General features: G+C 46.5%; 1 protein-coding gene across 1 annotated transcript in view; it reads left to right on the top strand.

The window, feature by feature from the left end:
• The window catches only part of usp9 (ubiquitin specific peptidase 9), a 46,730-nt gene extending 23,363 nt beyond the window's left edge, over window positions 1-23,367 (top strand). The window contains 31 exon segments of the mRNA XM_048238809.1: window positions 86-297; window positions 3,322-3,562; window positions 4,307-4,456; window positions 5,260-5,380; window positions 5,906-6,036; window positions 6,462-6,740; window positions 8,177-8,302; window positions 8,614-8,751; window positions 8,914-9,080; window positions 9,333-9,441; window positions 9,577-9,723; window positions 10,233-10,379; window positions 10,789-10,996; window positions 11,631-11,851; window positions 12,799-12,989; window positions 13,323-13,496; window positions 13,659-13,800; window positions 14,250-14,310; window positions 14,313-14,366; window positions 14,369-15,100; window positions 16,003-16,126; window positions 16,736-16,961; window positions 17,225-17,354; window positions 17,527-17,712; window positions 18,164-18,384; window positions 18,890-18,978; window positions 19,099-19,255; window positions 19,675-19,887; window positions 20,784-20,891; window positions 22,303-22,398; window positions 22,902-23,367. Of these exon segments, the coding sequence (XP_048094766.1) occupies window positions 86-297; window positions 3,322-3,562; window positions 4,307-4,456; window positions 5,260-5,380; window positions 5,906-6,036; window positions 6,462-6,740; window positions 8,177-8,302; window positions 8,614-8,751; window positions 8,914-9,080; window positions 9,333-9,441; window positions 9,577-9,723; window positions 10,233-10,379; window positions 10,789-10,996; window positions 11,631-11,851; window positions 12,799-12,989; window positions 13,323-13,496; window positions 13,659-13,800; window positions 14,250-14,310; window positions 14,313-14,366; window positions 14,369-15,100; window positions 16,003-16,126; window positions 16,736-16,961; window positions 17,225-17,354; window positions 17,527-17,712; window positions 18,164-18,384; window positions 18,890-18,978; window positions 19,099-19,255; window positions 19,675-19,887; window positions 20,784-20,891; window positions 22,303-22,398; window positions 22,902-23,087 (5,487 nt within the window). The 3' untranslated portion in view covers window positions 23,088-23,367.
• The last annotated feature ends 850 nt before the right edge of the window (window positions 23,368-24,217 follow it).

Raw genomic sequence — 24,217 nt, 5'->3', positions numbered from 1 at the left:
CCAAAAGCAGTTTTATTTAGAATTGTTTAAAGCTTAAATAAGAGAAAAAATATGTAAAATATTTCCCCTTTATATTCCCTTGCAGGTTGAGATCCATGAGGATTTCATCCAGTCGTGTTTTGACCGCCTGAAGGCGTCGTACGACACCCTGTGCGTCCTGGACGGGGATAAGGACAGCATCAACTGTGCCCGACAGGAGGCTATCCGCATGGTCAGAGTGCTGACCGTCCTGAGGGAGTACATCACAGAGTGTGACAGCGACTACCACGAGGAGCGCACCATCCTTCCCATGTCCAGGTACATAGGGCTCACACACTCACTGTACTACACAACACACACACACACACACTCAAAGGTACCGTATTGATTGAGTACAGTTTGAAGGTTATGGCGTGATTCATTCATGTGAACAGGATGCAAGTGCAGGTAGAATTTAGACACATGAACTCACAAGGAGTAAACACTACCAAACACATAAATAGAGGAGCTATACACCTCAGTGAGGCATAATAACAGCACATAACCCAACAATGCTTCCCAAGTACTGGCTGAAACTGAGGGAAGATGTAGCACAATGAATCATTCTCTTGAATGGAGGATGGGTGTGCCCTTGGATTGGGAGCAGGTGCTTGTAATTGCCCTGCCTTACCAGAGTGTTGAGGATAACGAGATGCCACACTGGGAGTTCTCGTAGTAGGCATAACATGCCTTTTCCGAAACTAGTCCCTACCCACTCCCCCTCCGTTACGGAGCGCACTCGGGTGGGAATTGCCCTCACAGCTAAATTCGCACACACACGGCTTTGGGATTAACTTAACTCTCCCTAGCCTAAACCGGTATTGACGCAAACCTGAATGTGTTTACAGGTGTACTCACCCGAAACTTATTTGTATGAAGCGTTCTCCATGACGTGCTGCATTAATTGACACACACTTTGGACAAGTTCGGTGTTGGATGGTTTATAACACTATTACATTAGCACTTAACAGTAATTGGTTTCGGATGGCCCTTAATATGGTGGAGCGGATTATAAATGCAAGGGAGAGAGGGCGTAGTAACTAGTTTCAGAAAGGGCCCTAGACTGTTTGCAGTGTTCAAAAAAAACACATTAAATAAATTAATAAATAATAATAAAATATATATGTGTGTGTGTATATTAAATACTAATATGTATCATATTAGATTTGATACTGACTTGTGTACAGTTTTTCCATTGTAATTTTGTAATATTACAGAATATAATGTAACATTTAAATGCCTCTTGAATGATCAGCCTTTGTAAACAGTTTCTTTCATCACCTGGGGGCTATTCCAAGTACATGGTTTAGTGACAAACCTGGGTTAGTTAACTCAAAGAAGGTGGCAAACCTCCTAATAGAAGAACTGTATGGCTACATTCTCCTAACAAAACAATACCATAGGGCTCTTGTTGTAGGAGGTTTACCACTTAATCTGAGTTAATTTACCCAGATTTGTCACTAAACCACGTACTTGGAATACCCCCTTGGTCATCACCTGGGGCCTGTACTACGAAGGGAGCTTAACCTACCCAGATGTAACCCAGGGTTACTTTGTTAAACCGGGGTTGACAAAACCTGGTTATCATAAGTGGTGTTAACTACTACGATGCTGATTATGAAGTTGATTTGTTGAGCCAGGGTTAACCTCATTGGAGTTTGTGCACGTTCACATAAAAGGGGCGGGTTGCAGCGCAAATCACCACTTTCAGTGATGACGCGTTCACCTTATTTTACGGATGAGGAATGCACAATTATTATGACAAGTTATGAGGAATTAAAACCCACTCTACGACAAAAATCGAATACGTCGGCAGTGAACAAAGCAAGGCAAGGCTGTTGGCAACGTATTGCAGATCGGGTAGCCTAAATGACTAAAAGTAAAGTTTTATTTCCACATGTTCTTCAAATACGGAGGATTAATAGCGTATTTAATGAGTTGAAATAATTAAATTGCCTATTTTGAGTTCATAGAAATGCCTACAGATGCAACACAATTTAGAAGTGGGAATATAGATTACAGTAATAAGGATAATTTGAATGTTTAAGTAGCCCTATTGACTGATTTAGTGTATGCCTAATCCTGTGAACATTTCAGATGCAACACCATTGCCAAACGCACATGGCAGCAGGTGAAAATGAAAAACAAACACATTATTCAGAATAGTGGTTTATATAGTCATAGCTTGCATTAATATTTCTTAATTATGAAAACATGTAGGCCTAGTATGCTTATAGCCTTCACTTGGCCTCTGTTTTACAGCTAAATAGAAAAAGGTGTCTTTGAACACTACTGTAAGGCACCAGAGTGTTTTACAGTAGCAGAGGAGTTGGCCATCGCAAATAATAGTGGAAGGCCGATTATGGAGGGGGTTGAGGGAGGCATTCGGTCGGATTCTGATGCTGTGGAAATGTGTAGCCTTTATGTGCAGGGTACAGTAATATGACATTCAATTCAATATGTTTGTTAAAATTGTGATTTTAATTTACTAGGCCTACTGTAGGCTATATCCGATTTATTCTTGCTCAGATGTTCAGCATACTGTAGGCCTATGTTCGATTTATTTTCGGACATACAGTATTCTTGCTCAGATGTTCAGCATCACCGATGGAATACATGAATGTCCACGTACGGCATTGCTATGAGCTGTCTTCCTAGATCATCTGACAAAGATAACGAATTCCCTCAGCTGACAATCTATATCTTCATAGAGAATATCGTCCGGGTAGGCTACATATATTTTCTGGCGGGCTCTAAAACCCCTCGCTATGAGAGTCCCTCACGATTTGCGCTCCAATGTCGTATGGATCATCCAGGTACGCCGACATGTCTCGGGAGAAATTGTTAGTGGAGGGGTGGTACTTATAAAGGGTGTGGTTAACGGAAACCTCGGGTTAACTCAGAACATAACCTGCTCGAGCAGGTTTGAGATGCAGCGTAAATTGCCATGGCAGCATACCCCGGTTAAAACCTATCCACCTTTCAGAGTAACGGGTTAATCGGAAGTTATTTCGGATCAGTTACGCCGGTCACCGATAAGCCAGTAACCCCGCAGTAGGTACAGGCCCCTGTACCCATCCAGAGATAAATACCCCTTATTATAGGCAATCATCATAGCCCATAATGATTGCATTGCCTGTCCAGCTAAAAAAGAGCTGATCATCACTCAAAATTCACTGTTTAGCTGCTCGCGTACTAGCTACATTTAATAAGTGTTTTAGACTTAGACTAAGATTAGAGAAATGCAAACTGAAGACCCTTTACGAATATTATAAAAAAATTCCCTTTCTTTCTCTTTCTCAGAGCATTCCGGGGCAAGCACATCACACTGATCGTGCGCTTCCCCAACCAAGGCCGACAAGTGGACGACCTGGACATCTGGTCGCACACCAACGACACCATCGGCTCGGTGCGGCGCAGCATCCTCAACCGCATCAAGGCCAACAGCACGCACACCAAGATCGAGCTCTACATCGGCGGAGAGATGGTCGACCCCAACGATGACCGCAAGCTGATTGGCCAGCTCAATCTCAAGGATAAAACGGTAAGAAATGGCCAAGTGTCTCCCCTGACATCCCTTCCTCTCTCTCATGTTGATGGGTGATTCTTTGCCTTGGACTTGGTCTGGAAAAATCGACCTCTTCATGCTTTACTCACATACTTACTCACTATGGTTTGATTAAAGTGTATATATGCTCATGTTCTAGTCAATATCCGGTTGTTAAGTCTGATGTCACTGGTCCACCAGCTTTTTCGTCAAAAATAGTTTATTTTATTGTTTATGGAGAAAAAAACGAGTGGCTCCAAAAGCCGTTTAACCATGAAAGACATTTAGTATCCCGTTATTGCATCATCACTTAATAACCGAATAGGCTTCATTCCACGCCAGCTTGACTGACATGATATATGTAAAGGCTCCCTCATATAGGCGCCGACATGATGCAGTTTACTTTCGACGTTCGATTATATTAGATTCCATTGTTTTCAATACAACGCCCCACACCACCGACTTTCATCGCCACTGTATAGGTCCTGATTCAGCTTTGTTTTTGTTGCCGTTGCTCAATAAAATCCACCGCTTATTGAATGGTTGTCGGTTAAATATTTCGCCGCTGGTGTGCGTGGACAAATGCCGGAAAGTTTCAACAGGCTTCTGCCGGCGCCTATGTGCAGTGTGTGTTAAGGTGTGTCCTCCTCGATAGCCGTATTGCGTGGTCTGTTTCATGGTGAAGTACCGCTCCATTGGTCTGACTGTTTGGTCTGTCTGTGTCTCTCCCTCTGACCACAGCTGATTACGGCCAAGCTGACGCAGGTCAGCGCCAACATGCCCTCCAGCCCGGACAGTTCCTCGGACTCCTCCACCGGCTCGCCCGGAAACCACGGCAACCACTACAGCGACGGGCCCAACCCCGAGGTGGAGAGCTGCCTGCCTGGAGTGGTGAGGAGCAATTGCACACACACACACACACACACACACACACACACACACACACACCCCTTCTCATACCCAACATCTGGCCTTCCTCACCTTGTGTGGACCCGCCGCTGCATGTTGTTCTCTCCTCTTCCTCCTCCTGCTCCCTCTCTCTTCTCCTTCTCTCCTTTCTTCCGTCTCCTCCTGCCCTCTCGGGTGCTTGACAGTGATGCTGTTAGCAGCTGCTGTCCTCACAGACCGTGGTTGTGTTTTTTTCCCCCCTCTACGAGCATATTTCACTTTCACCACCATGAGCGGCCAGGCTCCACAGTAGCTGTGCAGGGCCAGTGTGTGCCGGGAAGCTGCAGAGCTACGGGGGGAGCAGAAGGGGACAGGCCTGGGTGTGAGGCTGGCTGTTGCTAGCACTGAGCCGTGTCTGCCCATTTTCCTATTTCTCAGTTAACTTTCTACTGCGTCTTTTGGGCTCCTTCTCTTTTCATTTGGTCTCAACCCCCCCCCCACCACACACACCACACCACACCACACCACACCACACCACACCACACCACACCACACCACACCACACCACACCACACACACACACACCACCACACACACACATGCACACGCCCTCTTGTGTATTTTACCCTGTTTATGGCACAACACCAAGATCCATTCTATGTATGTGGAAACCTATGAAGTGTTTATGTTCTCAGTCTTATTACATGATCATACTTCTAAGACCCCTCTCTAGCTGTGTCCACCACTCCCTTATTGTCCTGTCTCTGACGTGTCCGTCTTGTCCTGTGTTCTCGCCTCTGCTGCAGATCATGTCGCTGCACCTGCGCTACATCTCCTTCTTGTGGCAGGTGGCCGATCTGGGCTGCAACCTCAACATGCCCCTCCTGCGCGACGGCGCTCGCGTCCTCATGAAGCTCATGCCCCCAGGTGACCACGTCCGCACCAGACTGTCCTGCCCCACACACACACACACACACACACACAGCCGCACATGCAGCCACACACACACACAGCCGCACATGCAGCCACACACACACACAGCCGCACATGCAGCCACACACACACACAGCCGCACACCCCACACACACACACACAGCCGCACATGCAGCCACACACACACACAGCCGCACATGCAGCCACACATGCACGGAACGAGCTGAATGCCCTAATAATGTCTAATGAGGTAATTAGGGTACTGAGAGAGAAAAGAGATGGGGTGACAGAGAGAGAGAGAGAAGAGATGGGGTGACAGAGAGATGGGCGGGGGAAGGAGTACAATGAAGGAAAAGAAAGAGAGCAAATAAAATAAACAGAAACTGAAAGAAATCCGTGCTGCTTGTTTGAATGTGTCATTATAGTTTGATATTATGCTAGTGATTTACATTATGCCAGTCTCTGCTGAAATTGTCATTGTGTTGAGTTTATTGAATCCGGCTCTTCTGATGTCCTCAGATAACACTACAATGGAGAACCTGCGAGCGATCTGCCTGGATCATGCCAAACTGGGAGAGAACAGCCTTAGTCCCACCCTCGACTCCCGCTTCTTTGGCCCGTCGCCTTCTCAAGTGCTCTACTTGATCGAGGTACCTGTCTGTTACCACGCATCAGCAGCAGTCATCAGTAGTCTGTGCCTCACACCGCTGCAAGACTAACACCTGTCACACACACACACACACACACACACACACGTGGCTTCTTTCCTAGCCTCACTCACACACTCTCTGCCTGTGCCCATCCGTGTGCACTACAGTGATGCTTTATGGCTGTCAATCTGGTATCATGGCTGGACCACTACATATGCCAGCTGCTTCACAGGGCATGGGAATTCATTATCGTACGTTGCCACATTTTTGTTCGGAAACTGAACGACTTGTCTGGCTCTGTCTCTTGTTTACGCACTCGTCGGATGACCCCCCCTAGACTAGTAGTCGGCTTGCTGTGTCTCGCAAGTGTCCACCTTGCTCTTGACCTCTCTCGTCTTTTTTACCCCCTCCCCCTCCCGTCCCAGGTGGTGTACGCCTTGCTGATGCCGGCCAGCCACACGTTGGGCGAGGACGCCAGCGACTTCCAGTACAACTTCCTGAAGAGCGGCGGGCTGCCGCTGGTGCTCAGCATGCTCACACGCAACAACTTCCTGCCAAACGCTGACATGGAGACGCGGCGGGGCGCCTACCTCAACGCCCTCAAGATCGCCAAGCTGCTGCTCACCGCCGTCGGTTTCGGCCACGTCAAGGCTGTTGCTGAGGCCTGCCAGCCAGTGGTGGAGGGCACCATGCCCGTCTCACCAGTAAGCACACACGCACACACACACACACACACATCTCACTCTCTGTCTCTCTATTTTGGAGTATGGCAGTTCCTGTGTTCACATTGGAGATGTCTGTTGCCTGAATAGGAATGAGGAGATGATCTTATCTTTTTGAGATGGAGATAGAGGTGTGTGTGTGGGGCGGGGGGGGTGGGTATTGAAGTGTGAGAGACCCATCCTTCACACATTCTGCAAGCAATCTGAGGCAATCTCATCCTGTGCAATGCAGTTCCTGTGAAAAAGAAAGAAAGATATACAAGTAACAGCTCCCCTAGTAATGAAATAGGAGCAGCCTTAGTGTCAGTCCACTCGCCTTCAGACACACACACACACACACACACCGCAGTGCAGTGCAGAAGGAAATCTTATTTCTGTCCGAGTGTCTGACCTTTTCCCCACCACCGCTCCTCGGGGGCTCATCAATCACATTAAGAAAGTCCTGAGCGGACCCCCCCCTGCCCAACACACACTGCCTTCCATGCCCCCCCAACCCCACCCCCCCTCCCCCACCCAATCTTCCTCTCTCCACTCGCTTCTCAGCTTGGAAATGTCAGGGGTGTTGGGTGTCTGGCAGAGTAAGTGTCCTTAACAAATACAGCAAGATGCCTTTGCAGCGCTCGCCATGGAGCGTGACCTCGCATTGTGCGTCGCTAGACCCCAAACATACAAACCCCCACCTCTGACAAGAGAGCCAGGTGCTGTCCTATGGATTCAAGAAGGTGTTTGTCTTGTGTTGGATTGAATTCTGGCTGAAAAATGAGATTTTTATTTATTTATTTTTTTACAATGCAGATGCACATGTTTTTTCACTGCAGAATCCCTCTGTCAGAACCCCTTTCCCCTCTTTTCCTTTCCTCCATGTCCCCCTCTCCCCCCCCCTCCTCCGGAGACACAAGTCCATGTGTCTGAGAAAAATGTCTCGGCAGAAGCTGTCTCAGGCCACAAACCCTCGTGGGGCCTCACACTTGGCTCTTTGTCTGCTGTTGGCTGTGCAGATAGCAGCGGGGAAGGGTCAGTGTGGGTTTGTTGAGGCTCTTTGTGAAGGTGGAGGATTCCATGAGTCCTTTCCAAATTTTTTTTAATTTATTTTCCTTATTCAGTGGATTGATGTCTGTTGCATTGTGCAATTGGAGGTTTGCGGCATACTCATGACGTATGCATGGAATTCATTGATTTTCCTGGAAAGGTTAAATGTGATGATGAAGTCTGTGTTACGGTCAGATCATTTTACAAGGGCCTCTGGCTCTAGCCAGCGACCAAATTTGTAGTTGTTACTGGCCCCTAAAACAAGCAAAATAGCCTCATCACATATCTTTTGTGGTGGTGGTGTCTCTCTTCCCTAGTAAACTACTGAGAAGCAACTCGTGTTTGGGGTTGCTGTGGTAACGTTGGTCCCTCTTGTGTGTTTTGTCCAGATTAACCAGGCCACCCACGATCAGGCCTTGGTGCTGCAGAACGCCCTGCAGAACATCCCCAACCCCTCGGCCGAGTGCATGCTGCGAAACGTGGCCATACGCCTTGCGCAGCAGATTTCCGACGAGGTGAGTCCACACCACCAGTCTCTGGTTTCCTGTCTGTCTGTCTGCCTGTCTGTCTTTGTATGTTACTTTGTTCCATCTCTTTCCCAACATGTAAACTGTAAATACATTATGGTTGTTTTACCTCTATTTGTGTAAAAATGTAGTACAAGTCAGAACCGGTATTATGTAATCCTCTGACCTCTTCAATACTTGCTATTTTGGAGAGATTAATACCAACGTTTTCCAAATGAGGCCCATAAATATATTGTTGAGTTAACAAGGATTATTGATTTCTTTTGTTATTTTTTTTCATCGTTGTCTTTTGTGAACAGAACTTCTTCCAGGCCTCAAAGTACTTCCCAGACATCTGTGTGATTCGGGCCATACAGAAAATCGTCTGGGCCTCAGGATGTGGCACAGTACAGCTGGTCTTCAGCTCCAATGAGGAGATCAGCAAGATCTATGAGAAGGTGTGTGTGTGTGTGTCTGTGTGTGTGTCTGTGTGAGATGATTTGACCCATATGCCAATTTTAAGGACTTGTCGTGTATGACTCCCAGTCACACATTTCTCAGCACTATGGAGTGAAGACATACTAAAGTAGTGTGTGTGTGTGTGTGTCTCTGTGCTGCAGACAAACGCTGGGAACGAGCCGGACGCGGAGGACGAGCAGGTGTGCTGCGAGGCGCTGGAGGTCATGACCCTGTGCTTTGCCCTCACGCCCACCGCCCTAGACGCTCTGAGCAAGGAGAAGGCCTGGCAGACGTTCATCATCGACCTGCTGCTGCACTGCCAGAGCAAGTGAGTCCCCTACAGCGCACTCTCCCGCAGGGCCCCTCTGGACGACCAGCCCTCTTCTGATCTTTTCTGGGGTCAAAGGTCACCCCACATTACTCAGTTCCTAGTCTGTTCATGACTAAGTTCCTTAAGGTTACTGGAGTTTCTGCTCCAGAACTAGGAGAACTAAGGCATGATGGGTAATTTGGCGATGTGTGTGTGTATGCGTATGCGTACGTGTTGTTAATGACTGACTGTGTTGTGTGCTCCTCTCAGGTCTGTGCGTCAGATGGCGCAGGAGCAGTTCTTCCTCATGGCCACCAGGTGTTGCATGGGCCACCGGCCTCTCCTCTTCTTCATCACCCTCCTCTTCACCGTTCTAGGAGTAAGTAACACACACACACACACCTGCTCTGTTTGTTTTGAAATCCATCCTGAAACATCTAAATGTCTACAATAAAAGCGCAGCTGCATCCACTGTGTGACCTCGGTGTGACCATGTCTTCTGTGTGTTTCTCAGAGCACTGCAAAGGAGCGTGCCAAGCACGCCGGAGATTACTTCACTCTTTTAAGGCACTTACTCAACTACGCGTACAACAGCAACATCAACCTCCCCAACGCCGAGGTCCTCCTCAACAACGAGATCGACTGGCTCAAGAGAATTAGGGTATGCGGATCTGAGTCTGAGTCTCTCTCTCTCTCTCTCTGCTCTCTCTCTCTCTCGCTCTCTCTCTCTCTCACAGCCTTTTTCTCCTTGTTTTCTGTTGATCCTGTCATTGTTATAAAACTAAGCCAGCCTAAGGCGGCACCCTCAGTGGAAATGCAAGTGTCCCAGTGCTTATGGTCTTAACTTAACTTGTCTAGTGACAGAAGTCTCATTATATATGGAATAGTTGTTCAGAACAGGTTAGGTGGTACTACCATGCTGCTTGAATGCTTACACTGGCTCTTTTAGTCCCTTGGGTTATCCCAAATGATTCCCGGAGTGACTGCTTGAGCATTAAAGGACGTACCCCATAATGGGAAAATGAGCTGGGAACAGATATTCATCTAGTCATTCCAAGATGGAAGACAACAGACAAGACTTTTATCCCCACGTCTAGTTGTATGCAGTGTGTGTAGTATGTTTCTGTTTGTGTGATGGTGTCCCCGATGTCTCCCTGTTCTGTCCTGCAGGACGAGGTGAAGAGGATTGGGGAGACGGGCGTGGAGGAGACCATTCTGGAAGGCCACCTGGGCGTCACCAAGGAGCTGCTGGCCTTCCAGACCCCAGAGAAGAAGTACTACATTGGCTGCGAGAAGGGCGGCGCCAACCTCATCAAGGTTAGTGGGCGCAGACTAGCCCCGCTGTTTGTAGTGGAAACGCTATGGTGACGCGAGCCCTCTGCCAGCTCCAGTGTGGGGTTTCACATAGCTCGCAGCACGGAGTGGTGCTCATGCGCCACTGATTGGTTCACTGTTGTATGCCCTCACAACTATGACATCCATGAAGTCAAGTCAAGCTCATTACAACATCCATTACTAATGCTTACAATTGAAACACCTTGAAAATAGTGCATAAAAAGTCTGTTTGTAATCGCAGAAATACAATGTATCTAATCAACTGTCTACATTTTTGATTATCACAATGTTTGAGTATGAGTAGTTCTTTCTCTATGAAAATTATCATCTACATGCTTTGTTGGTCTGATTGATCATTTGTGTAACGGTGTGCACGTCTTTTCCTCTGCAGGAGCTGATCGACGACTTCATCTTCCCGGCGTCTAATGTGTACCTGCAGTACATGAAGAGTGGCGAGTTCCCCACGGAGCAGGCCATCCCCGTCTGCAGCAGTCCCGCCACCATCAACGCCGGTTTCGAGCTCCTGGTGGCATTAGCCGTGGGCTGCATGCGCAACCTCAAGCAGATCGTCGACACGCTCACGGAAATGTATTACTTAGGTATGGACACACTCTATTTGGATGTAAACACACACTCCGATAACTTTTAGTTACGTGTGGACATGTTTGACAGACATACTGCTTTGACATGCTAGTTTGATTTGGACCCAAAACCTACCTAGCTACTGAGAAGCGTATTACTTTGTTATAAGCACCCTTTGAGGGCATGTTAGATCAACTGATCCATAGATGATAGCCAGTGTGTGTTATTTAGTCTTTACCATGCTCAGCAAAACATTTCTGTGAGATGAGTACTATTCGCAAGCATGGTTACCATGAGTGTTAGCTTGTTCAGTGAATGTATATGACTGTGATATAAAATTGAGCACTGATGCGTATTACAGTGGTAGGAAGGAGTGCAAAACGACACCCAATTACACAACAAGCGCAGAAGTCGGTCAGGCCACTCTGGCAAGTCGGAGCATGTTAGCAGCTCTGAAAATAAATACGGTACCGTTTCTATGAGATGACTGGAAATGTTTACTCCTTTTTCAAAATGGAAGGGAGTTTTTTTTGTTTTTGTTTTTTTTAATATAAAGCTGGTCGCGGATCAAAGTTATGACTAGGGTAGCTTTTTCCAAAAACAATGTTCATTCATTGCTGAACACCCTTGTGTGTTGTCTCTGTTGTGCAGGTTGCGAGGCACTTACTGAATGGGAGTACTTACCGCCGGTGGGACCGCGGCCCACCAAAGGGTTTGTGGGGCTGAAGAACGCTGGCGCCACATGTTACATGAACTCGGTGATCCAGCAGCTCTACATGATCCCGCCCATCAGGAACGGCATCTTGGCCATCGAGGGAACCGGCAGCGACGTGGACGACGACATGTCCGGCGACGAGAAGCAGGACAACGAGGTACGGCCGCACAGACCGGCCACGTTCGCCACACTCAGACAACCCCACCTTGTCTCTGCCAGTGGTAGCAGTGGTAGCAAATAAAACAACAGCAACTACTGTGGTTGCTGATGACAAATTATATTTTCAGTTGTCATAAGCATTGAAATTTGTGATAAATTGGGCAGGCTTTCTCTTTAGATGTTAGGGTTAGAATCGCAATGACTGTTTTGAGTACATTGTCAATCAGTCCCACTTCTTTGGAGTTTGTTGTGTGCTTGTGGTTGTGTGAAAGAAGGCTGTACTAGGTATGGCATGAGTGGTTTACAATGAAGGCTGAAAGATGATCAACACACACAGTTGGAACAGGATGAGGAGGTAGCGCATGATTGAACACAGCTGCAGTTCATCTTCTAATAATCGGTGTCACTGGCTAGAGGAACCAGGCAACCTCTGATTGGTGGTGCAGAACTACCTCACAGTTGGTTGAAAACCCAGCTATTGACGCACACAACAACTGATTAATGGTTGTTTAAAATTTGAGTGTTTGATCATAGACGAAACCAAACCTACTCGACAGTCCTTTCCAAACTGTGGTTTTAGTTACTCATTCTTCTGCTGGACATGGTGTTCTAGTCTAAGTCTTGGCTCATCTGGGATTGATCTGTAGTGGAAGCTTATAAAGTTTCTTAGACATGAAATGAAAGCTGGATGGTTCATTCTCATATGATGGATTTCATTTGATTAAAAAAGATGACTTGCAAGCAATCGAAAAAATCAATTCCACTCCAGTCACTCCAAGGAACCTGATGCACTTGCTGGATGTTATGAGCACAGCAGAAATCAGTGATGGGAACCATGTGTCGAGAGTTTCAACAAAAATGAAGACAACTTGAATACAGCGGTTCTCCAGCCATTGTGTCTGCTTGCTCTTAAAAGTCTCAATGATGATGTTTTCCATCTCGCAGAGCAACGTTGACCCACGGGACGAGGTGTTCAGCTACCACCACCAATTCGACGACAAGCCGTCCCTCAACAAGGCCGAGGACCGGAAGGAGTACAACATCGGCGTGTTGCGCCACCTGCAGGTCATCTTCGGTCACCTGGCTGCCTCACGCCTGCAGTACTACGTGCCCCGAGGGTTCTGGAAGCAGTTCAGGTCAGTCTGGTATTACTGCTTTGAAAACCAATAGCATTGTGGGAAGAACTTGTAGTCAAGTATGAAATCACATAATATCCAGAGTACTGTCTGCCTTGTGGTGATGTATGTGACTGGTGTGTGATTTTGTGTGTCATTGCAGCATGTGATGCTAAATGAAGGGTTGATAGTTTAATAGACTAAACTGCTGTTGAATGGTTGTGATTGCTGCTCTAGCAACACATGTATGTAGCATCACGTGTTGCAGGGTTTCATCACAGGTTGCAGGGTTTGTCATCCGTTGGCAGTGAGTTGGTAGCGTGTGTTCCTGAGATCTCCTCTCCCAATGCGTAGGTTATGGGGTGAGCCGGTGAACCTGCGGGAGCAGCACGACGCACTGGAGTTCTTCAACTCGCTGGTGGACAGCCTGGACGAGGCGCTCAAGGCCCTGGGTCACCCGGCCATGCTCAGCAAAGTGCTGGGAGGCTCCTTCGCCGACCAGAAGATCTGCCAGGGCTGTCCTCACAGGTAGACGCCTTCATTTTTATTTTCCTCGGGATCAATGAAGAATCTGTCTGTCTCTGCTCTCTCTCCCTCCCTCCAGTGGCTTTGGAGGAATTTTGATTTTGATTAAGAAGGAAGATTTGCTGAGGTATACTGTCCTAATGGCTGTTTGTGTGTTGTGTGCAGATATGAATGTGAGGAGTCGTTCACAACACTGAATGTAGACATCAGAAACCACCAGAACCTTCTGGACTCGATGGAGCAGTATGTGAAAGGGGATCTGCTGGAGGGTGCCAACGCCTATCACTGTGAGAAGTGTAACAAGAAGGTGAGATCTCCTCAAGGCTCTCGCTGTCCTTACACACCTGCAAACTTAACACCTTTTGGCTACAGTCACCTTTTCTATGTTAACCAGGGTAGTTGAAGTGAATAGGGTTTTGTATGCGGTCACCTTTTTCACTACTCCAGAGTTTGCAGGTCTGCCTTATAGCACAGATTTGCCTTTTTATTTTTATTTATTTTTTTCAACAGCAACGTTTAACAACTGAGTGTGGTTAGTCATTGTGGGAAAAAATGTTATCCATCTATATCATTTTCTCACCCCTTCCTAGAAAGTTGTCAAATGAAATTAAACTACTGAGAAGACTGATCATCTGACCGATGAGATCACAGTACACAACTTATGTGTTTGCTAGTGTGAAATGCTACCATATCTCCAATGAATTCAAATGAGTGCGTAGGGGACTAATCGTGCCATGTGTGTGTTTATGTTTACAGGTGGACACGGTGAAGCGTCTACTCATCAAGAAGCTACCACCGGTGCTGGCCATCCAGCTCAAAGCCACTCGACTGGGGCGAGAGTCGCCATCAAGTTCAACGACTGCGCCCGAGTTCCAGCGAGCTGGACATGGAGCCGCATTACCGCGATGGCGGCGTGGCCAAGCTGGAGGGCTCGTCCGACTCGAGCCCTGAAAGCCAGACGCCACGCGCCGACGACTCCAAGGAGCAGCCGTTGCCGCCCGCCGAGTCGCCACAGCCGCCACCGGACACGCCCCAGCAGCCCCCCGCCGTCACCGACCCGCAGTCCCCCAGCTCGCGCTACCGCCTCGTCGGCGTGCTGGTGCACTCGGGACAGGCCAGCGGCGGTCACTATTACTCGTACGTCATCCACCGGGGCGAGGGGAGCGTAGGCGGAGGTGGGGGTGTGTGCGACGGCGAGCGCAACCGCTGGTACAAGTTCGACGACGGCGAGGTGACCGAGTGCAAGATGGACGACGACGAGGAGATGAAGAACCAGTGCTTCGGCGGCGAGTACATGGGCGAGGTGTTCGACCACATGATGAAGCGCATGTCGTACCGCCGGCAGAAGCGCTGGTGGAACGCCTACATCCTCTTCTACGAGCGCATGGACGCGCCGGACCACGACGGCGGCGAGCTGGTCAAGTACATCCAGGAGCTGACGCTGGGCAGCAAGCCCAACCAGATCAAGATGCCCGGTGCCATCGAGTGCAGCGTGCGGAAACAGAATGTCCAGTTCATGCACAACCGCATGCAGTACAGCCTCGAGTACTTCCAGTTTATGAAGAAGCTCCTGACGTGTAACAGCGTCTACTTGAACCCTCCGCCAGGTAAGTGACCGACTCCCCGCTGTTTTCGCTGCAATGTTTTCCGAACAAAGTTGTGGCTCGCCAAGGCTTTTATCTGATTAAGACGCAGCATCTGACTGATTTAAGTGTACCCCCATGCATCACTTGAAACATTTTAGATCGTCAGTCACATTGACACAGTGGTTGACTTTCTTTTCCCCAAATTAAAGTGTTTTTGAGGGACAGAAGCTTCAGCAGTTGGCTGCTATTATTCAGTCAATGCACTCATATTTTGTACAATAGTTAGTTATAAAATCCACTATTGCTGCTTTTCTCAGTTAAATTTGAGTTATGGTTATTGTATTGTCCAAAGCATCTGATTTGGTACCATCTGAAATGGCTAGATGTGCTATTGTAAACTGTAATGCTCTTTCTATTGGGAGTTAATATGTGCCAGTGTTATTAATGTTGATGATTAGGTCAGAATCCTCAGCTCTGGAAGTTGAACTCTAAGGTTGCCAGCCTTTTAAGATAAAAGCACTTGTGTTGCTGTGTGTGTGTGTGTGTGTGTGTGTGCGTGCGTGTGTGTGTGTGCGTGTGTGTGTGTGTGAGAGAGAAAGACATTGATGGGGAGCGAGAGGGCATACATGTCCTTCATGGCAAATCGTCTCCTGTTCTTGCGGCCATTTCCAGCAGATGAGGACCTCTTCCGCTGCTCTAATGAAAGCGTTTGATTTCCTCCTGCTCGGCTCAGGGGAATATTAAACATACTGATGATCTTAATGTGGATCTCTCTCTCTCAGTTAGGCACTCAAAAGAAGTGGCTGTCACGCGCATTAAAACCCACCACTGCAGCTCTTTGGGTTGCAGTCTCATTTCAGTGCACGGTTTTGGGCTCCGACTGCTTATTCCTCCCTAATGATGTTTATTTCGGACTCAATTAGGCCAAGATCATCTTCTGCCTGAAGCGGAGGAGATAGCAATGATCAGCATTCAGCTCGCTGCCAGGTTCCTCTTCAGCACTGGATTCCATACCAAGAAGATAGTGCGAGGCCCAGCCAGTGACTGGTAAGTGTGTGTGGGTCAGAGGTTAGTCAGTCTTAGCTAGCGAATGGCTTGAGCTGTTACCAAGCATCCAATACATTCACATACAATATATGTATTCTAGGATATTTCTATTGTGTGTTCAGGATATAATAACTCTTCCCTCGAGGTGGTATAGACAGTCATTTTAGGCAAGTCCCTTCACTCGGCGGCCATATTGCAACGCTTTTTGGGCACTCATCGGGCATTCTATTCAGCAGAAATGCGCGTGCGCAAGGCTTCACGACACCAATTATACTCCAGCAGCGAGTTCACAGCACATGATTGGCTCAATGTATTCACATGTCGACGTTTTGCCGAGGAAGGGGTGGGATATGTGTAGACAACGGCCAAATTGGCATTACAAACTAACCCCATGCATTTCTATGGAGGATTTTTTGAGTGCTGTCTCCTCATTAGAAAGTCTCTGGTATAGGTGATGTGAATGGTGTCTGCCAACATGGTATGCAAGGTCCCTATCGATCTGACCACAGTACTGGCCAGAAATCCTATACCTGAACCATATCTCTTATGACTAGTTTCTTGCCTGAGACTAGTTCTTGCCTGAGACGGCCCTGTGTTCTGTCCCTGCAGGTATGATGCCCTGTGCATCCTGCTGAGGCACAGTAAGAATGTACGCTACTGGTTTGCACACAACGTCCTCTTCGCCTACCCCAACCGCTTCTCCGAGTACCTGCTGGAGTGCCCCAGTGCAGAGGTGCGTGGGGCCTTTGCCAAGCTCATAGTATTTATTGCGCACTTCTCCCTGCAAGACGGACCATGCCCCTCACCGATTGCCTCTCCAGGACCCTCGAGTCAGGTGAGCCCTGAAGTGGTATGTGGACCTTTCCGGAATCTTATCTTTTTTTATTTAAGCTCATGGAGTGTTAGGTAGTCTATTATGCCTTGTCACTAGATTTTAGATGAATAACTGTTTTTGTTAGGTTTTTGTTTTTTTAACTCTTTTGTTCCTTTGTATATCTACTTAACAGGCTCTGCTTCTTTGTGCCTCGTACTCTTGTCTCCATCTTTCTTTCTTTCTTTCTTTCTTTCTTTCTTTTTTCTTTTATTTCTGTCTCTCAGGCCTGTGATAACCTGAGCCTAAGTGACCACCTGTTGCGTGCCGTTCTCAACCTGCTCCGGAGAGAGGTGTCCGAGCACGGCCGTCACCTGCAGCAGTACTTCAACCTGTTCGTCATGTACGCCAACTTGGGTAAGCACCCTTCACCCGTCCACAACACCTGTTCCACTGGCCTCGTTTACCCCCATTTCCTGTTTGTCTGCGTCAACCAAAGTCTGTCTCTGTTTGCAATGGTTTGTTGTTTAGACTGTTGTTGATCAGATCGTATTGTTCTGGAAACTAAATACACCGTTTGTGTTTGCAGGCCTTGCAGAGAAGACCCAGCTGTTGAAGCTTGGTGTGCCAGCCACCTTCATGCTGGTAGCTCTGGATGAGGGTCCAGGCCCCCCCATTAAGTACCAGTACGCTGAGCTGGGCAAGCTCTTCACTGTGGTATCGCAGCTGGTGCGCTGCTGCGACGTGGCCTCCCGCATGCAGTCTTCTATTAATGGTGAGTGTGTGTCTTTGTCTCTCTCTCTCTCTCTCTCTCTCTCTCTCTCTGTATTTTTCTGCCCGATGAAGATACACATCCTTGCTCAGGATCTAGTGACTGACTCACAAGCCATCTTCAGGCAAACATGCCGTGTGGGCAGAGCCTGGAGCTGAGGGCACCTAGTCAACCATGTGTCATATTCTGACCATTTAGCATCCTCTGATAACTCAACACATTTTATACCTATAAAATATAAAATTCAATCAGCTGTTGTTGATTGCCATGATCTAGCCATGAAGTTGCATATGGCTCCTAATCTCTAGACTCCTATATGGCTCTGATCACACTTTAAAAACAATTTCTACTGACTAGATGCTGAAAATGTGGAAATTTACAGGGTGAAATGACTGTCTGTGTATGAGACCGTATGAGATGGACTTAGGGGACTTTGCTTCCTGTCTCCCTCCAGGTAACCCTCCCCTGCCGAACCCGTACGGCGACCCCAACCTGACAGCACCCATCATGCCCCTGCAGCAGCTGGTGGCGGAGATCCTCTTTGTGCGCACCAGTTACGTGAAGAAGATCATCGAGGACTGCAGCAACTCGGAGGAGACCATCAAGCTGCTGCGCTTCTGCTGCTGGGAGAACCCACAGTTCTCCTCCACCGTGCTCAGCGAGCTGCTCTGGCAGGTCAGCAAACAGGCATACACACACACACACACACACACACACACACACACACACACGTTACACACACAGCGTTCGTGCTCACTCTCTCACACGGCGTTATTGTTCACTCTCTGTTGGAGATGTTATGGGTGGGATGTTGAATGTGGATCCTCTTGACAGTCAGTTATAATTGAGGTAGCCAAAACAGAACTCATCTGAAAATCACAAAGAAGATTTCAAAAGCTAGCCATACCCAGTCAGTCATTAAAGATACAGAGATTGCTGTTTTCCATAATTAACACATCAAGTTCTTGACTGGGCACTTTGAAAGTTTGTTGACTGCAGGAACTGCTTTGCATCAAATCCTGGCTATGCTTGGCTAGCCTCTAGCATTGGGAATTACTCTAGACTTTTTTATGGGATTTTCTGTCCATTTAAACACATGATTAATATATGATATTATAGTATATTGAATTACAATGCTGTTTTTGTTTGACAAATGTTGATGTGCTGTCTTTTGCTATAGGTGGCATACTCCTACACCTATGAGCTTAGGCCTTACCTGGACCTGCTGTTGCAGATCCTTCTTATTGAGGATTCCTGGCAGACCCATAGGTAACTTTTCTCAACTTTATCGACATAATCAATTTTACTATTTATTTTTTTCCCTTTTAAAGACCTTTCATTGCCTGTGTATTGTAATGTAATCTGATTCCATCCTCCTGTATCTGCCAGAATTCACAATGTGTTGAAGGGGATTCCTGATGACCGGGATGGGCTCTTCGACACCATCCAACGCTCCAAGAACCACTACCAGAAGAGGGCCTACCAGTGCATCAAATGCATGGTGGCGCTGTTCAGTAACTGCTCTGTGGCCTATCAGATCCTGCAGGTACTTGCAATGCATACAGAATGTTTTCATGGCTTTCTGCATTTACCCCTGATATTTGATATCTTAAAGCAGCCATGTTGTTGTTGTTTTAGCAACTTCACAACAAATATATTTAATATATATACATTTACCACTGTTGAAAAAGTCTTAGCATTTTTCATATTGAGAAGCTTGTCGTTCGGTTGGTTGTTGTTTGGTAGTACAAGATTAGTAATACATTTTAGGTTAATATTGGTTGGTATTGGGTTCCAATGATCCAGTAATGGTGGTCATCCTTTGGAACACTTTGTATAACTTTATTACATCTAAACCCTACTCCCCTATCACATCCTAAATTGTCCATACCTACACATCCTGAATCGTAGCGTTGGGTTTCTGTGAGAGTCGTAGGCCCATAACGTGTTCCCTGCTCTCTCCAGAGTAACGGCGACCTGAAGAGGAAGTGGACTTGGGCGGTGGAGTGGCTCGGCGACGAGCTGGAGCGCCGGCCGTACACGGGCAATGCCCAGTACACCTACAACAACTGGTCCCCGCCCGTCCAGAGCAACGAAACCTCCAACGGCTACTTCCTGGAGCGCTCACACAGTGCCCGCATGACCCTGGCCAAGGCTTGCGAACTTTGCCCCGAGGAGGTAGGTCCAGGGCAGTAGCTGCGCCCCCTAGTGTCCCCAGCATGCACGGCAACGCCAGCATGCCTTAATACAGTATATAACACTGCAGAGCTGTGCTAGTGGCAAGGCTTCAGAGATACAGTACCACATGTCTTAGATGTCTCTGTATGTAGTCATTAAGTTTTACAGGTATCGCAAGTGAATAGGTTGTTATTTGCTGCTTTAGTTTGCCTTGTTTATTACATTGTGCACATTGTTTAGTATTACATTTTAATAGGTAACAAAAATAGTAGTCAAGATATTTTGTCATTTTTGGAATACATGCTTAATTGTGCCTGACGTATCCTGTAGTGTTTGGATTTGACACTTTTGAAATAATTAGCATCAAGGGGAATCATTTGGCATTGATTGACATGTTTCATTGGGTGGATTTGGCTGTGAGTTGAAGCTTCTTTAAGACCATAGAAACAGCATTTTGATTGTTAATAATCATGTTGGGGTAATCTGACTGCTGAATAACTGCTCTGTGCTTAACTATAGTTAGGGCTTTGAGTTTTCGACTGTTTTGTTTTGAACATTTTGTACCCCTAATCACATAGTATAATGTTTTAAGCCCACTCAACAGAACCAATACTTTAATTTTTATAATAAGTCTATCCCCATATTTTTCCAAATGATTTTCCCTTACTTATTTAGTCCAATCTAAAGGAATAATGTAAAATGTAATATTGTAAATGTACTAATTTCTTTTATGTAAGGATCGTTCTTTCTTAATTTGACCATAGCTGGCCATGCAGTGCTTGAAATGTGAAATGTTAAGAATCAAAGTTAAAACTTAGCCATTCTTAAACAGCGTAATCCTTTTGGCACTTGTTTTTTACCTCAGTATGCATTGTTAATTGCCATTTCAAAACTAGTGCCACTTAACGAAGCACGAGGCTGTGTCGGAGGAGGACGCTGCCCGGAAGCCGTCCTCACCTCAGCAGCTTATGCCAGGGGAGGTCGCAGTCCAACCGCAGCACACTGTAAGACTCGCACCTCCCCCCTCTCCCCCCCCACCCCAACCCCCACCCCACCCCACCCCACTTCGCACTCACTACCGCCATCTGCGTTATTCATTTGTTTACTTTCTATTGATTTGATTTTTAATTTTTTTTTTCTTCTGTTTTTGTTAAAAAAAAAAAAAATAAATAAATGTTCACAGAGCGTGACCTCACACCGTCCCATTCCTCTGCCATTCCTCCACTTGACCTGAACCCCACCCCACTACCTTTTGAAAGAAACATTTATTTCAATTCTGATTTTTTTAACATTTTTTTTTTTTAAAAGATTTTTCAAATCTTTTTTTATCTATCGTCTTCATCTCAGTGTCTTCTTAACCAACACCTGTTTCTCTTCCTTCCCCAACCTCGGCTCAAAGACTAAATGACTAAAAGAAATGCGATCGAAAACTCTAAGCCTTGGCTATAGTGTGCAGAATCTATTTCTCTTGATTGTGTTCGTGTGTCAAATGTTTGTCTACCGTGATGTGGTTGTCTTGAGAAGTAGGGTTGTTAGTGTTCGATTTATCTAGACTGTGGCCATGTATTGAGATCTTTTGAGTTCTAGAGTTTTCCCTTGCTAAACCACACAGTGAGAATGTAACATGCTATGTAATATTGACCGCTATAAATCTCTAAAGGGTAGATATTGCTCACTGTGACTAATAGCTGTGGAACAAGACCTCAAATGTTACACAAGCTCAGGAGTCATTTAGTTTCACTGAGAAGCAACAGTTTATTTATGTGTTGAGCCCCATAGCCTTGTTGAAGCTTGCCAGTACTCAATTCTCAGTGTGCCGTCTGTGTTTTTCTGTGGACATGCGTGGTGTTGAACTGTTTCCATTTATGTCTCGTGTCCATGTCTCTGTGCTAATCGGGGATTAAATGAACACAAACACATCATCAGTCTGCTGTCAATCACATTGAAGACCTACTCACTTCACTGGCTTTGATGAACACTAGTTTTGATTAAAAGTGCCTATTACCTGCGCTTGGTTTAGAGACGGGCCCCAATTTCCTTAGTGTTCCATTAATGATCGCAGACTGCAGCACGTCACATAGTTCTTGACATCTGCAGTGGTTGAGCTAGCGACTCTGGTGTGCTGCTCATTAAATGAAGACTCACACGCTGTGCTAGTGAACACTGGGGGATAATTATTAGCATAATTAGCGGGCCTCAGCACTCCACTTTGATTGTCGCATTCATGAATTAAGAGCGCCACATAATTCTTTTTGAGATCAGGGTTTAATTCTACTTAAAGGGGAAGTGAAAAATGCGTTTAGATTTGTAATGTATTTGAGATCATCACTGACTGTGTATAAGAGTTTGTACGTTTTTCTGAGGATGTTTTTGTTTTCTTTTCTTTCCCTCTTCTACCTGTCTGTGTGTCCTCAGGAGCCGGACGACCAGGAAGCCCCTGATGATCAGGACTCCTCTCCCCCAGAGGACACCTCCCTGTATCCTCACTCTCCAGGGACCCAGTTTCAGCAGGTAGCCCCCCGCACTCACACTCACACCCACACCCAGCTTGTCTGCTGAGAAAATGTACATTGACGCAAAGGCAGATCCTCCTTATGCTTACTGGTAACGCAAACTAATTTGATCTGTTTGCACACAACAATTAATGCATGGATATGTAGTTAAATCTGCGTTGGAGGAAATTAATATAGAGACTACACACACAATAATCACATTAGACTTGCTGTAGGTAAAAGTGCACAAAAAGGTCATTATTAGTCTTTGTGTAGATATGGTATATCTAGTTGTATATAAAACTTGAATATAGAATTATAGTGTGCATAACATATCAGTTCCATATAAAAGTATAGTGTGCATAGTGTACCAGTTCTATGTAAAAGTATACAAACAGTTGTACATAAGTAGTTGTGTATAAATTGTACATAAGAAATTCTAAATGAAAGTGTCTGTAATGGTACATTTGGGATGGTATGTGCTGACGTCCGATGTGTTTGTGTGTGTGTTTGTGTTAGCAGCAGAACAACCACCCCCATGGGCAGCCCTACACGGGCCCGGCAGCGCAGCATATGAACAACCCCCAGCGCCCGGGCCCACGAGCACAAGAGAACTGGGAGCCCACTGAGGAGGTGCCTCCGGCCCAGACCTCTACCACCACCACCACAACCACCACCACCACCACCACCACCACCACCAAGGAGTAGTCGCGCCTGCAACAGCGCCAGCTCGTCCGCCGTTGGCGCACCTCCGCCCTTAAAAGCCTGTGCGCTCCACCCTCCTGCCCCTCTCTCCGTCTGCTCTCTCAGTCTCTCTCTCTCTCTCTCTCTCTCTCTCTCTCTCTCTCTCTCTCTCTCTCTCTCCTCTCCTTCCCCTGCCTGAGAGGAGGACCGGTCTGGGGGCCCCAACCTCCACCCCATCCCAACCAACCCCCCTGCCTGCCCACACCTCTCCACTCCAGGCCCCACTGTATCCAGAATTCAGCTCCCCTCTTTTTTGTTTTGTTTTTGTTTCATATTTTGTTTTTGTACCAGACCTGGAGTGGAGGGTCCTATTCACCATATGCCCTGCAGTGTGACTCTTGACATATAACCCGCCTGCAGTGGATAGTCAGCCTGCAGTGGATAGTGCGTAGCGTCGTACATAAAAAAAAAAACAAAACATACAAAAACACACAAACAAACAAACAAAAAAAAAAGAGATACATAAAACGGGCCTGAGGCGCTTTTGTCAATTTGACAGTGTACATAGTATGTTAATGTTTTGACTGTTCAAAAATAAAAAAAAAAGAAAAAAACTGCGCGACAAGTGTCAGTTTGCTGTTGGGGGCGACTTGCAAATCTACGAGAGAGAAAAACGACAATAAAAACAAACACAAAACAATAAAAAAAATACAAAAAAGGGGGAAAAAAAACCACAAAAAAACAGCACCGACTTTTGTTTTATCACCTGTGCTCAGAAGTGAAGTTTGGTCTGGTTTGCCTGATAACGGCAGTGTGGGAAGTCACTGAGGTGAACATGGCTCTGGGGATCCTGGTGTTGGCGCTAGTAAGAGAACCCTTAGAAGTGGTGAACACTTTTATCGTCTTTTTTTTTCTTCTCCCCCCTTTTTTTTTTTTTTTTTTTTTTTGGTTGATGTGACAAGTGGTGATTATTGTTTCCAGAACTTTCATTGCCTTTTTTTTTTTTTTTTCTTTTCTGCTATTCAAGACCTTTTTGAAAGCTCTAGTTAATATGCTGTAACATTTAGCATGGCTTCACACCAGACTAGTGTAGCCAAATGGGAAAGAATATGGTGATTCATGACAGCTGTAATCCTTAATCCAGAGCTCTTCTT

This window comes from Alosa alosa, chromosome 3 (assembly GCF_017589495.1).
Source record: "Alosa alosa isolate M-15738 ecotype Scorff River chromosome 3, AALO_Geno_1.1, whole genome shotgun sequence".
In the NCBI taxonomy this organism is placed as follows: domain Eukaryota; kingdom Metazoa; phylum Chordata; class Actinopteri; order Clupeiformes; family Clupeidae; genus Alosa; species Alosa alosa.
The sequence above is the reverse complement of the archived record's forward strand: the minus strand, read 5'-3'. Positions and strand labels throughout refer to the sequence as shown.